Source organism: Medicago sativa, chromosome 4 (genome assembly GCF_051527215.1).
Source record: "Medicago sativa cultivar Bolivia chromosome 4, Bolivia_mono, whole genome shotgun sequence".
Classification (NCBI taxonomy): Eukaryota; Viridiplantae; Streptophyta; class Magnoliopsida; order Fabales; family Fabaceae; genus Medicago; species Medicago sativa.
The window spans coordinates 16,156,157-16,171,504 of record NC_140752.1 but is presented as its reverse complement, the minus strand read 5'-3'; the positions used below and the strand labels follow the sequence as shown (position 1 = coordinate 16,171,504).

General features: G+C 36.1%; 1 protein-coding gene across 9 annotated transcripts; it reads left to right on the top strand.

Moving 5' to 3' along the window:
- Positions 1–1,092: 1,092 nt before the first annotated feature.
- LOC146926740 (uncharacterized) lies at positions 1,093–14,436 on the top strand. Of its 9 annotated transcripts, XR_015005484.1 has the most exons (6): positions 1,108–1,321; positions 1,479–1,756; positions 1,860–2,019; positions 6,832–7,125; positions 13,779–13,824; positions 13,904–14,436. XR_015005484.1 is itself a non-coding variant. In XM_085700233.1 (4 exons), exons 1-4 carry the CDS (start codon positions 4,191–4,193, stop codon positions 13,985–13,987), a joined length of 411 nt encoding a protein of 136 aa, XP_085556359.1. In that variant the 5' UTR covers positions 3,153–4,190; the 3' UTR covers positions 13,988–14,436. The 9 variants fall into 9 exon arrangements, 1 of the variants encoding a protein (XP_085556359.1); XR_015005481.1 differs by having other exon boundaries at positions 1,093–1,756; positions 6,832–7,099; XR_015005480.1 differs by having other exon boundaries at positions 1,093–1,756.
- The last annotated feature ends 912 nt before the right edge of the window (positions 14,437–15,348 follow it).

Below are 15,348 nucleotides of genomic sequence, written 5' to 3'. Positions count from 1 at the left end.
ATTGACATTCTATTTTTATTTTATATTAATTGTCATGCAAAAACAAAGTTTCTATAGGAAAAATGTGGTAGTTCAATGGTAGGAAACAACTGAGATTTTTTTTTTTTTTGAAAAGACACAAATGAGAACATTGTTTGCACTTTGCACATTACCACAAAATAATTTCATGTTAAAAAAAATAAGGGAAATGCTAACAACAAGTGCAATGGTGAGGTCTTCACCATTTAAGACCTGGTACCTAATAGGTACTTCCATTGTGGAAAAAAAAATTGGAGGTCTTAAAAGATCCAAGGTCTAACTTAAGACCCCCATTCTTAAATGGGCCCACATCACTTTTTATTAAAATAATAATTTTCAAGGCTATTAAATAATATTTGTGGGACCCTATTAGACCCTTTGTTAGAGGATCACCATTGGAGTGGTTGAGTACCTATTAAGTACTATTATTAAAAAATTATTAAAAAGTGATGTGTCTATGTGTGACCCATTTAAAACCTCAAAATTGAGGGTCTCCATTGTGGATGCTCTAAGAGCACTTATTAAGAAGTCCAACCAAAAAAACTTTAATCTTGGTAATGGTGCATTTAATACCTCTAAACTCTAAAAATTAACTTTTTTTACCTTGAATTTATCACTTATTTCCATTTTTAGCTTCTTAACAAGTGCACTTGGGAAGAGCAATGACACTTGTTAGCATAACCCAAAAAAATAAACACTTCGACGATCAAAAGAGAGGTATTTTATAATACCTCATATGTTTGAATCATATCATATTCATTCATAATCATCATCACAATCACCATGTAAATTGTTTGCCAGATTCGAATCTATGTCGTGCAGGTTATGTCTAAAGACAACACCCTCCGGTCACTATTATAAGCAAAAGTTTACAATTTAGGTTCATTCAATTAATGATGTATATGGTCTTTATTGTAGACCACATACATCATTTAATGAATGAATCTAAAATGCAAACTTTTGCTTATAACAGTGACCGGAGGGTGTATTCCCACAGCGACCAGGTGAACCAGCGGGTAAATTTGCATATTCTAAATACTTAAATCAGGTAGAGAGTGAAAAGGGCACCCAAAGAATAATTGACCAATCAATAACTCTTACAAGAGAGAATAGTCTCTCTCTTTACTGTTGAATTTCATTTTTGGTGATAGCGTCTTCCTTCCAATTTTTTGGTCTGTTGTTGTCAGGTTTGTCTCATTCTTTTTGCTTAAAGGGTCTTCTAATTTGTCTTTTTCCCTTTTCTTGAATTGTAGAAGATGTATTTAGTTCAGCGTTCCAAAATCCTTAATGCTATTGGTTGATGGCCGACAGGAAATTCAAATTTTTTGTGTGTATGTGGTATTGTCGGTGATTAGCAGGTTTGTTTCAAACTTTTAAAGATTTGGTGGATTCATCGCAGAAATTGTCTAGGGTAGGGTGTAATTTTACTTAATATCTCTATTGTACCCCTCTGTTTTGAGGACTATATAAGGATGTGTTTGTGATTTGAGCGGAGCAGGTTTCCATCTGTGATTGAAAAAAACCTAAAGCTTCTTGCTGTCTTTGTTGTTTGGTTTCATCCTCAATTGAGTTTTAGGTTCTTCCTCTGATGGAAAAATCATTTGATTGTTTGGCTGACATTGTTCCTGGTTGTGAGAATTGGAGGATCAAGGTGCGTGTTCTTAGGATGTGGGAAGTTCCTGTATTTCTCAAGCCTGATGAAACTAACTCGCTGGAGATGGTCTTGATTGATCACAAGGTATTTTATGAAATTACTTTATTGATGATTTAACTGTATGTCAGGTTGATTCTTTTTTTTCTTCTTCTTCCTGATGGGATTTGTTTTGTGGTTTTTATGTTAGGGTGCCAAGCTTCATGCTACTGTTAGAAAACAATTGTTATAAGTCTTCCAGAAGAAGTTGTTGGAAGGGGAGGTTTACAAGATGTAATAGAATTAGAATTTGGACATGGCTTGGTGATTGTTTTGCTGGTTGTGTTCTATTAGGACTATATTCAAAGATGGTTAGTTTTTTTATATTAGTTGCTCATGTTTATTTAGTTGATGAATTGTTATGTGTGTTGATATGGAATAGGAGATATGCACATCGCCTAAGATTCAATCTGGAACAATTTCTTAACTAAGAAAACTTCATATCTGCTATGTGGTTTAATCATGTTTAAAATACTATACTATTAATTGTTAGTGATTTGTAAATTAGTAAATTCATAATCCTTGCTTGTGTTTGTCCCCTTGCTGAATAGGGAAATCGTTTGATACATTTGTATGTTTCCCAGTTTATGTTATAGTCTAAAAATTGTTTGTCTGCATCTATTTGGTTTTCAGAGTTGCCTCTGATGTTTTTTTTTTTGAAGGAAAGAAACTTATATCATTTCATTACTTAAAATGTGTTCAATACAATCTGGTATTTCTACCAAAATTTGGAAACTAGCTGAGGATGTGGCCGCCTTAGCTAATCTATGGGCTGCCTCATTTGCTTGTCTCCTCACAAACTCGACACTAGAGTTGACATAGTATTGTTCAAAGATAGTTTTACAATTATGAATAATCATCCCAAATTCTGTAACATCCTGATGTGCAGATGAAAAACTATCCACCACTTTTTTAGCATCAAGCTCAAAATCGATATGTCCTAATTGTAGGTGATGAACCCATTCTATAGCTGATAATAGTCCAAGAGCTTCGCCAACGTGTACCTCACAGACTGGAGTAAACCACTCAGTTTTTGCCAAAACAAAAGTGCTTGTATCATCCCTTATACAAACTCCTATTCCCACTCTATTAGAAAGTTGGGAGAAAGAAGCATCAATATTGCACTTAAATCTTCCTTCAGCTGGTTTGATCCATTTCACAATTCCTTCTTGTCGTAGATGTGTGCAAGATGTATTACAAATCCTACGTGCATCTTTCCAATCATGAAGCATAACTTTTGCTCTCTCGACAACATAAACTGGAGCATCAATTACCTCATTCCACACTCTGTTGTTTCTTTGTTTCCATATACTCCACAACACACAACAAAATAAATCTGCATCATCCTTAGATAAATCCTGTAATGCTTTGAAGATAATATTCTTGCTATCCAGATATTGTTGTATCAAAATAAAGATAGATGAAAAGTAAGCCAAACATTTAAGCTACTTGGACATTGAAAAAATAAATGAAGTGTATCCTCATTGCTCACCGTACACAGTGTACAATTCATAGGGCATGTGACTCCTTTATCTTTTAGACGTACACGAGTTGGTAAGCAATTCCTACAAATTCGCCAAATAAAATTTTTTACCTTTGGAGGAATCTTGAGCTTCCAAATTAGATTCCAAGAGCCTTGTACCTTGAAATGGGATGTATCAAGTAATTCTTGCACACAAAAACGGTATGCACTACGAACAGAGTATTCGCCATGATTTTCTTTTTTTCCAGATGAGTCGATCTTTTATCACTGATGGGTAGAGCGGTGTCTTCACTATATGTTCAACCACCTGGTGATCAAAAATTGACTGCAGGAAAGGTAAATTCCATTCCTTGCGGTCATGTAGCATGCAATCTGAGACTCTTAGATCAGCTAAAGGGAAATCTCCATCAGCATGTGGGATAAATGTAATATCATTTGCAATCCACTTGTCATACCAAACTGAGATATCATCACCATCGCCTATCCTCCATCTACTTCCAGCTTTGAGAATAAATTTAGAGTTACATATGCTTCGCCATACAAAGCTAGGCTTATGTCCTAAAGTCGACTCAAAGAAATTGCACCTAGGATAATATCTTGCCTTGTAAAGTCTAGCTACCAAAGAATCAGGATTTGTCATAAGTCTCCAGCCCTGTTTTCCTAACATAGCTAGATTAAATGTAGGTAGATTTTTGAAACTCATACCTCCATCATTCTTGTGCATAGACAATTTATCCCAAGAAAGCCAGTTAATACCTCTACTTTGACCTCCCGAGTTGCCTCTGATGTTGTCTGGTTTGTTTTTACTGAAAAATTTATGTCTTTTTAATGACTTTTATTATTATATTCATTGTTTGAATGGTGTTTTCCCTCCCCACCGAGTTATGAATTTTATATATATCACACAATGCTCATCTCATAGCCATTAGGTGCAGAACACGTTGCTATTTTGATTGGTATCTTGCTTTGATTGTGTTTCTTTGGTTCCATGATTTGAGAATGAGTAGGTGTAGACCAAGATTTTCGGGTGTCAAGCCATTGATTGGACTTGAACCTTCAATCTACCGGACTTGCTCGATTTTATTCTTGGGAAGGGAAAAAGAGATTGAAAAACCCTTTTTGGATCCGGGGGTCGGTTACGATTCGGGAAGGTGTTAGGCACCCGCGTCGTTCACGGTACTCCGTGAGAACCTCTTTCTAACTTCATTTTTATTTGAAAATTTATTGTTTAAAGTTGAAGTGAAAGAATGGAGGGAGGAGAAGTTGGAGTTTTGGTTATTTTTATTTGATCGATTTGAAAGGATTAAAGCCTCTGCCTACGTACCCTTAAAAGGGATCAAAACCGTCGTAGTTCACTCTTAAAAATATTTTTGTGGGTTAGGTTGATTTTAATTATTTTTGAAAATGGTTTTGAGAAGGGTTGCGAGACCTCAAGGTATAGAAGAATAAAATGGTGTGAAGTTGGTTCAATTTTATTTGAGAAATTTAGTCTAATTTTAATTAAAGCTTCATTGAAAATTTGATTAAGAAAATAAAGGAAAAATCTCTTGGATTTGGATCCAAGGTTTATTAAGAAAAGGATTTGATTTTTGCTTATTTGATTTTTTGAGATGAAAATGATTTTTCTAATTAACGGAAAGCTAGCGTATAACGTGAAAACTAAAGCGAGCGTAAAGCGATAAATAAAGTGATAGTGTTGGTGCAAGTGTCGGTGCTTGTGTAATTACTACATTATTACATACCGTCCTAGGGGCATTCTAAAGCAAGAAATAAAAATGCTCAAAAAATAAATTACATCAATGCCTAAAATACACACTAATTATCATGGAATTTAAATAAATTGCAAGAGGAAAAGGAAATGCATGAGAGTATTAAAGCAATTATGACATGACAAGATAATAAGAAATTTAAAAGCATCATATACTAGAATAGAATGCATGATGTTAAATTTTTTTAAAGCAATGCATGAAGTAAAGCGAAATCAACAAGAAAAATTATGAAGTAAAAAAACACTTAAAATGCATGAGATAACGATTACATCCTTAGATAAATCAAAGCAAATGCATGATATAGAGAAAAAGATTAGAACACTAATTAAACACATGAGATCGTAATTAAAAATTAATATGTTAAACTAAAAAAAAATGACAACAAAAGCAATGAAGAAATTCCTTCAAAAAAAAAAAAAAAAGCAATGAAGAAATATTGATGCGCATGGGATTTTTTTTAAGAGAACAGGGGGGTGTCAAGATGAAAACAGTGGTGTTAGTTAGCAAAACTGTAGTGATTTTAAAAAAACTCAAGAGTAAATGGATGAGCCTGGGTTAATAGTGGATCGGTTCAAGCTAGATTGAAACAGGTCAAGTGTGTGGGTAGTATAAAAGCATGAGTTGCTGTTAAAATTCATTTGGAACCTAAAACCCTCTCACTACTACTTCAACAAAGAGTGTATGCTCTCTTCTCTCTACTGAACAAACAAAAACAGCAGCGCCCCCCAACCACCATCTTCTCCGGTGAATTACTCATTCCAGCGTTGTGGCCGGTGGTGGCAACACCGCGTCGGAGTTTCAAACTCCGCCGAACTTAAAATTTTTTACATGTTTCAAAACCTGTCATCTTCCTCTATTCAAATCCACAAACAAAATTTTCAAAAACTACACACCAAAGCCTAGATCTAGCTTCAAATATTCGAACAGAAACATACAAAAAAAACGCCAAAACGTCACACGGAGAAACCGAGTTATTACCTCTTGTAGATCCGCTAAGGTGAGTCTTCGGAAAACTTCAAACGTTCCGATTTGCTATTGGATCTGCACGTTTCGGTTTGTGTTGAGTTTCTTCCCTTCTTCAAGTTCGAATCCGAGCTTGTTGCTGAAGATTTGAGTGAATTTAAACTTTGTGATACTTGTTGTTGTTTGCGTGAACAGTGGACGGAATGAACAGTGTTTCAGATTTGGGTGTTGTTGTTTATTCTGAAATCATCTTTGATTTGTGGTGATAGATGTGGATTCGAAAATCAGTGTGATATTGTTGTTATTAGGTGAATGAATGATTCTGGAAAAAAAATGTTCATGTGTTCTTGGCGTTTTTTTTTGCTGTTTGATTCTGGAAAGAGTGAAGAAAAGTGGAAATTAGGGTTTCTAATTAGTAGCTGCGGCTGTCAGTGTTGTCAGAGTCTCCCCCCAGAGCAGTAATAAATGCTGCTATTTATAGCTATGAATTAGGGTTTTCTTGCAGGAAGTTTTGATGAGGTGTCCCTCTGGCACAGTACCATTATACCCCTGTTGCTTGGATCAGACTTGGACTGAAATGGACTCTGCTTGACTAAAATTTGACTAAGGACCAAAGTTTTAAATAAATAAATAAAAAAAATGTCACGTGAGTGACAAAATGAAAAGAAGAGAGATAAAAATGGACAAAAAAGAAAATTATAAAGAAACAAATAAAATAAAATAACAAAAATAAAGTAATAATAACAACTAAAAAAAGAAAAAGTCTCTATCGGTAACCAAATGAGGTATTTTAAAATACTTCTCTGCCGAAATTTCGACTGATACGATCAAAATAAACGGTTTTTAAAATGCGAATAAAAACTTAAAAAAACAGAAAAAAGTGGTCAAAATTTGGGGTATGACAGTAGACTTGCTGATTTTGTTGAAGACCAGACAATAACAAAATTTAATGATTTATGTTCTTCAAATGATGAAGAAGTTTTCATTGTTATTGGTTGCTACTTTAGAGTTGAAGAGGGAATTGATATGTGGCTTCCTGAGAATGCCACTCACTTTGATCCCAAGTTTAGAGTAAAGATACGGGTTGGTAACAATGAGAAGGAAACTATTTTCCTTCTTAGTGATTGTGTGTCAATGATGGTTGCACAGGATACTTGTGATGTGTTGATGTCCTTGGTAGGTTTATGCAATGCACAATGCAGGTTGCTGTTTTATTCAAGTGTTTTTTTGTGTTTTAATGTTTTGATTATTTTGGTTATGTTATGATTTTGTTTTTTACTAGTGATAGACGTTTGGCAAGTGCACCAAATACTATCGAAGTAGTAAAAATATCGATCCCACAAGGACTGTTTTTAATCTCAATAATTCAACTACGTTGTATTTTAGGATGTATAAAGGTTATTTTGATTTGCCACTAGGCAGTAGATTGGTTTGATTGCATAAAAGTAATTGTTGAAAATAAAATTGGTTTTAAGAATAAGAGAGAGATGAGTTTAGGTCTTTTGAATCATCGATGTTCCCCTAATTGTTATGTTGCACCTATTCGTATGAATGATCTTCCAATCCCACGATAGTTAACAAAATAGTCATAATCAATCCCTTGAGTTAGGACCCTCTTCTTAAACTACAGCCCCTAATCCCTTAGGTGGTCTAATAATCTTTGAAGGTTTAAAGCACCCTAATATCACTAATAAACGATTATCCATTCCTAGACTAACCATGTTTATTAGAACAATTCAATAGGTCTAAGTAGAAAGCTGTGGTCAGTAGTCATTCATTCTCACTAAATCATATTTATATTTGATCAGGATATAAAAAAGCATTAAGAACAATTGAATTGAATAAAGACTAAAATATCATTCAAAATAAATAGAGTTTCACAACATAATATCTCAATTAGGGTTACAACGAATCATCTCAGACCTAACCTCTAATGAATTTAGCTACTCATAATAGTGTTTACAAATAACATAATCATTAGAGGTAATAAAACATACATAAAGTGGTTGGAAGATGAAGAAATCGTCCTCCTGGTCTTCCTTGCAGTTGCAAAATCGCACTTTGCTCTCTAGAATTCGCCACCCTTGTTTTTGGAATAGACTTCAGCATAAATAGGCACAGAATATCGCCCAAATCGTGTCACGTTTTAAGTAAATCGTGACACGTTTTCACCTTGTAGAGCAAGAAAACAAATTAGGGTTTCTCCAAATCGTGGCACGTTTTACCAATCGTGCCACGTTTTCAAATGTCGAATCAACCATTCTGAAGCTTCTCAAATCGTGTCACGTTTTATCCAGATCGTGACACGTTTTCATTCTTCGCTTTTTCTTCAGTTTTTCTGCTCTTTTGCTGCATAAGTCTCCTTGTGAACTCCATTTTTGTGCTAAAATACATCTAAAATTACGTAATGACAAGGTGTCATCACAAACCCAAACTTAAACCATTCCTTGTCCTCAAGGAATTTACTTGCAAAGCTGACAATCGACAGTAAAATAACAATTACCTATTCAAGCAGTAGTACCCAAAAAGTTCAACACCTTACTAGCTAAAGATGAGCTAGTGTGACTTGTACGCATCCACCAATTCACAACTCCACGCAAATAATTGAAATAGGATTCTACCAGTCGACATGCAGGTCTACATATTACCATACGCTTGAAAAGTTTCTAAACATCAATCAAAGTCAATATCATTACACACTTTTGAGGTCTTTAGGGTTATAACGGGGCTTAGGTGAAAGGTGGGACATATTTGGATAAGTAGGCTACACAAAATTTGAGTTAGGCATTCCTACGGAAATTAAAGCACAAATTCAATCCTACAATCATTCACCTTGTGGAATAACAATCAATGCAAAGGAACTAGAGAATATTTTTAACATTAGGGACAATCGAGTTTGAAGTTACTCGGATGTTCAAAGTTTGGTCCCTTTTTCATCATTCATTTTCATTTTTTTTTCATACACCAATTTTTGAGTGTATTTTTGCATTTTGCATGACATATTTTTTTTTTTTTGTTCTCTTATTCTCTAGTACCCCCACCCCAAACTTAATTGGTTGCAAATTCTAATAGCAACCCCAAACTTAATTTTAAGCAACATTCTACAATGCCTAACTCAGAAAACAATAAGGGACAAATCCTAAAAGTCTCTAAGTTTGTAATGTAGTTTGTCACCGAACAAAAAGTTCTAATCCTACCGGCTCAAAGTGGCTAAGAAAAGGATAAAATTTAACAATTAAAATCAGGGTAGGCTTCAAAAGGCTCACAGGACCAAGCACTTTTGCCTCAGTGTGTAATTAACAAAGACCAATCAATAATAGAGAAACAATGCAAGTTCTAGAAATGTAGTTGCATGGAAAACTAATCTAAATATAAGTAAATTGAAAAACAAAATATGGCAATGAACCTTATGGCTGAGATTTCTGGGAGTTGTGACTACCTATCTTTACAGCCGTACACTTCGCCTTTGAATCAAGTCACCCCACCTTTAGAACTTTTGGAATACCACTTGAACAGCTATTTGTTATCAAACTGTAAAAAGTCAACTAAACAAACAAATTCATCAATAATAAACAAGTGCAGGAATAATTACATAAACGGGGGGGGGGGGGGGGGGGGGGGGGTAAAACCGAGTTACACATCACCAAAGTAAATAAAATTGTTCAAACATAAAATTAAAGTTACATAACCAAAGTGCTGAAACAAAAATAGAAAAATACAAAAGAATGGGCCATCAGTAGCCCACTCAATCATGCATCTGGTCCTCCGAAATCCAAGTGTTGGGGTCCTCCTCTGCATAGGTATCCTCCCCGAAGTGTTGCCTCGACTGAGCTCCACCAGCAGCAAAGTCAGCTCGGATCTCCTGCTCTCTATCCTGAGCTCGACCTCTCGTGACATCAAAGTAATGGTCCATAGCCTCCTCGGACCCATCAAAGCGCTCGAAAGACCCAGTCATCTTCCTCCTGTTGAGGCAGACCTCCTCAGTGAACTCCTGACCAAACCTCGGACGGTTCCAATACTCCTGATCTGACACCTCATTCATCCAGTTGGCATGGCCGAACATATAGTCCAGCATCATCGGATGAATAGGCGCATAGGTAACCTGCTGACTGCTCCCCTCTCCATGAAAAGTCTGACTCTGAGGTGGTGGCTGTGGCTGATGTGGTGGTGGCGGCTGTGGCTGTCCTGCTGCTGCTGCCTCGGCAACCATGATAGCATGCATGCGGTCATGATAATCCTTGACAAAGCCATCTATGTAAGTGTCGGTGATGGGCTTCATCATTGCTGCACTCAAGTCATTAGCAAACAAATCGCACTCCTCCTCCTCACAAAGCCAATTGATAAGGCTCAAGTGAGGGAGTGCCTTCTTAGTACCTGAAGCAAACATATAAATATTGTTGGCAATCAACTCACCAACATTGATGGGTGAACCATCAAGAATAGCAGACAGCGTCAATAAGCGGGGCAGCGGAATCTCTGAAGTACAAGAGGTGCCCTCAATAGTTTGCACCACAAAAGATGCCCACGCCTTTGCATGGGGCTTGAAGTCAGCCCTCAACAGCATATGTGACCCTCCATGCCACTTAGCACCTTCAACACAAATCTGCATTAGCAACTCCTCCCACCTATCATCATCCCAATTCTTGCACTCCTCCATCCTCCTCTTCACATCACAAGTCTCTGGTGGCACAATCTCCAGCAACTGATTAATCCTCTCCGGGCTATAGTCTATCTCCTTCCCCCTCACATAGGACACATACTTCCTCCCCATATACCTAGCATTGGAATAGAATTCTATCCCAATAGTTTTGTTGGCCTGCTCGAAAATCATACTAACAAGGGACTCCCACCCTCTCTCAGTGATCACTTGATGGAACTCAGGGTTAGAGATGAGTTTGGTGAAATCAAAACCTCTCTCTGGGATCACCCTATAGCCTCGGATGTCCTTGAAACGGTCACGAGCAGCATTATTGTAAAACCGGTGGTTTATGGAAGGTGGTGGTGCGGTGTTAGGGCTAGGTTTAACGGGTTGTTTACGTTTGGGGGCTATTTTGGCCTTTTTGGCTGGTTGGGATGTGGCTTGGGACTTGCCTTTGTTGCGGGTCTCAACCATGGTTAGGGTTAGGGTTTGAAGGAAAATGAATATTAGGGTTAGGTTTGGAGTGGAGATGATGGAGATGTTGGATTTAGGTTGTTTGTGGGTGAAGATGAAGGTTGATGGTGATGGTTTGGTGATTGGAAGATGAAAAGATGAAGATTTGTGGTAGAAAAGGGTTAGAAAATCGTAGGTTAGGATTCTGGGAAAATTTTGGCAGAGTTTGGCTACTTTTGGAAGTGAATGGAATGAAAATCGTGTTAGGTTTATTTATGGGCTGGGGAAATCGTGTCACGTTTGGCCAAAAACGTGTCACGATTTGGTTTTGTAACGGTTTAATTTTTGAAACTGCCAAAAATCGTGTCACGTTTGGGCAAAACGTGTCACGATTGCTCATTTTTGAAAAATTTCTTGCCCAAAAATCGTGTCACGTTTTGGCCAACGTGTCACGATATCCAATTGTCGAATTGCACCAGTTTGAGACTTAGGAAAATTTTTAGGTACCAAAATTCGTGTCACAATTTCAGTATCATGACACGTTTTTGAAAATGTCGAATGGGGACCTTTTTAACTTAGAAAATTTTTTGAGAGGAGCTTTAAAGGGAGGCAAATCGTGTCACGTTTTGCCCAAAACGTGTCACGATTTGCACAGTACTGGTCATGAAATTTTTTTCTTCCTCTGTCTGTTTCAGCTAAAATCTTTTTGTATTTTTGAATATTTGAAAACAATAAAAAGAAATAAGAAATACTACCTGAAATCTAAATGTGGGTTGCCTCCCACCAAGCGCTTTCTTTTACGTCATTGAGCTTGACGCTTCAACCACTGTTAGGGTGGCAAATATGTCAGAAAGAACACATCATCCTTCTTCTTCCTCTTGTTTGGTAGGAATTCCATGAATTTGTAACAAAGAAGTAAATGCTCCCATGCGCTCACAGTTAAACCTTTGGAATTCAAGCTCTCCCACCTTAGAGAAGGACATGCATCCATTTGCACACGAGTGATTTCCTTAACCCCTGTTGGTTTAGACTTTGAGAAAATATCTACATTCCTCACTTTTGGATTTTCTTCCAACACAACCTCGTGACACTCAGTTTCCATCTTAACCAACTTCCTTTGAGACTCATGTACTTTTTCAACAAGATCACCACACTGAACATCAAACTTCTCAAATGAAACTTGATTTGACACCAAGAAATCATCTAAAATATTTTGCAGTTGAGTATTGTAATCGATGTTGATCACCTCTTTCTTCCCTTCACAATCACTACCTGGTTGACTCGCCTCATAATGACCACAACTCGATATTTTGTTGTCCAAAATTCTGATCTTAAAAGATAGCATATATTTTTCATTCTGCAACTTAGCAATCTCTTCTGTGTTATAGAGGAGTAACCTGTCTATCATAGCTGCAAAACTTGGATAAACTTTTCAGTAGCACAGTGCAATTAGAAGAAAACAAAGAGCATAATATTTTTTTTTTCTTTTTTTATAAATATATATACAAAAATATAAAAGACAGAAATCCTAAATTATAACGTAATTGCCTTGTTGAAATAATTCAACAGTCCCCGGCAACGGCGCCAAAAACTTGATAGACGTTTGGCAAGTGCACCAAATACTATCGAAGTAGTAAAAATATCGATCCCACGAGGACTGTTTTTAATCTCAATAATTCAACTACGTTGTATTTTAGGATGTATAAAGGTTATTTTGATTTGCCACTAGGCAGTAGATTGGTTTGATTGCATAAAAGTAATTGCTGAAAATAAAATTGGTTTTTAAGAATAAGAGAGAGAGAGAGAGAGAGAGAGAGATGAGTTTAGGTCTTTCAAATCATCGATGTTCCCCTAATTGTTATGTTGCACCTATTCGTATGAATGATCTTCTAATCCCACGATAGTTAACAAAATAGTCCTAATCAATCCCTTGAGTTAGGACCCTCTTCTTAAACTACAGCCCCTAATCCCTTATGTGGTTTAATAATCTTTGAAGGTTTAAAGCACGTTAACCTAATATCACTAATAAACGATTATCCATTCCTTGACTAACCATGTTTATTAGAACAATTCAATAGGTCTAAGTAGAAAGCTATGGTCAGTAGTCATTCATTCTCACTAAATCATATTTATATTTGATCAGGATATAAAAAGCATTAAGAACAATTGAATTGAATAAAGACTAGAATATCATTCACAATAAATAGAGTTTCACAACATAATATCTCAATTAGGGTTACAACGAATCATCTCAGACCTAACCTCTAATGAATTTAGCTACTCATAATAGTGTTTACAAATAACATAATCATTAGAGGTAATAAAACATACACAAAGTGGTTGGAAGATGAAGAAATCGTCCTCCTAGTCTTCCTTGCAGTTGCAAAATCGCACGTTGCTCTCTAGAATTCGTCACCCTTGTTTTTGGAATAGACTTCAGCATAAATAGGCACAGAATATCGCCCAAATCGTGTCACGTTTTAAGTAAATCGTGACACGTTTTCACCTTGTAGAGCAAGAAAACAAATTAGGGTTTCTCCAAATCGTGGCACGTTTTACCAATCGTGCCACGTTTTCAAATGTCGAATCAACCATTCTGAAGCTTCTCAAATCGTGTCACGTTTTATCCAGATCGTGACACGTTTTCATTCTTCGCTTTTTCTTCAGTTTTTCTGCTCTTTTGTTGCACAAGTCTCCTTGTGAACTCCATTTTTGTGCTAAAATACATCTAAAATTACGTAATGACAAGGTGTCATCAACTAGCATGGAGGATCTTCTTTGTATCCTAATGAGATGGAAGACTTATTTGGTGAGGTATTTTGTGTGCTTGGTAATTAGCTTTATCTAAAGATTGTTGGTTGACTTAAGCAGTTGTGTTTTCATTTCAGGAACAGCCTCAACATGTTGAGGTTGCTCAGGTTGTTGAATCTCCTCATGATACACTTGATTGCTCTATCTCCACTGGTACATAAGTCAAGAAGGGGGGAGACTCTAGTGCTGTTGGAGGAGTTGTTGGTGGGGATGTAAAACAAGGCCGTAAGAGAAGATATAAGGAAGCTTTTGTAGTGGATGATGGCATGGAGTCACTTATTCAATTGATATATGGAAGGGTTGTTGAAGATGAATGACTTTTGTTCATGGATGTCGTTTGTGTTATTGTACCTTGGATTAATCCCACATGCTTGCTGCTAATTTCCTATTTGTGTCTCTGTTTATGTTGTTGTACTTTTTTTGGTGAAAGAAGTCGTGCGGCTCTTCTCAGTGTTCCTTGGAGCATGCCTCATTGCATTGTTGTTGCTAAGATGTACCATTATACTTATAATTCTGTGGTGGCAAGTTTGTTATCAATTACAATCACCTAAGATGCTAAAAAGGGTAATATGATTTTTTATAAATGATGAGATTATGCTTTTCTTATGAAGCGGTATTTCTTTTTTGGTTATGGTGGTATTTTCTAAGGGTGCTCTCATGTAGTGTGTATATATTATCATTCTATAGGTAAAGCCATCTCTTTTTTTCGTCTCTTTAGTGAAATTTCGCCTTCAAAATAATTGTTCTCCCTCAGTCCCCTGCTATGAATCACATAACACATAGTAGAAGACTTAAATATAAATTTCATAAGATTTTACTGAATTGATGCAAGAATGTTTACAAGAAATTGATCCCAAAAGAATTGGTGCAAGAATATATCCAAGAAATTTATAACTGCCATGGTTTTTGTTTTTGTTCGTGTGTCGTGGTGACCTTGAGTAGTCTGTGACCGACGGTAACTGCCATGGTTTTCATTTTTAGAATCGAAGGTGAACATGATTTGTTTGTATTTTTTTTTCGTCGCATTGAGTTTGTCAGCTTTGTATTGGAGTGTCGCTTACGCCCATGCAACGCGCGGGCAGCACACTAGCACCATTGAATGTATCTTTTGTAGTAATTTTATAAACTAAACTGACTAATGAGAGTTATAATTGAGGAGGTATTTTTCTAACAAAGTAAACAGATTGTAGAAAAAAATAATGTAAACCCCACATTTCAAATTAATTCAAATCTAAAACTAAAATAAATTTAATTAAAAAAATTAAAGAATGAAAAAGGGAAAGGCAAAATCAAGAAGTATGTTAGTACTAAGTAGCAGTAAAAACAACAATAGAACGACATAAAAATGAATATTCTACTACCAAAAAAGAGAGGTATTTTATAATACCTCGTAATAAGAATATTCTACTACCAAAAAAGAGAGGTATTTTATAATACCTCGTAGATTTTAGGAAAATACCTTCCATTCCAACATTCATTTTCATTTAATCCATAAAAATGAATATTCTACTACCAAAAAAGA

Excerpts from the sequence above, each read along its gene's own strand:
- LOC146926740 (XM_085700233.1), top strand. Across the intron at positions 7,100-13,778 it reads GTGATGTGTTGATGTCCTTG|CATGGAGGATCTTCTTTGTA; the intron begins GTAGGTTTATGC and ends GTCATCAACTAG. Across the intron at positions 13,830-13,903 it reads TGGAAGACTTATTTGGTGAG|GAACAGCCTCAACATGTTGA; the intron begins GTATTTTGTGTG and ends TTTTCATTTCAG.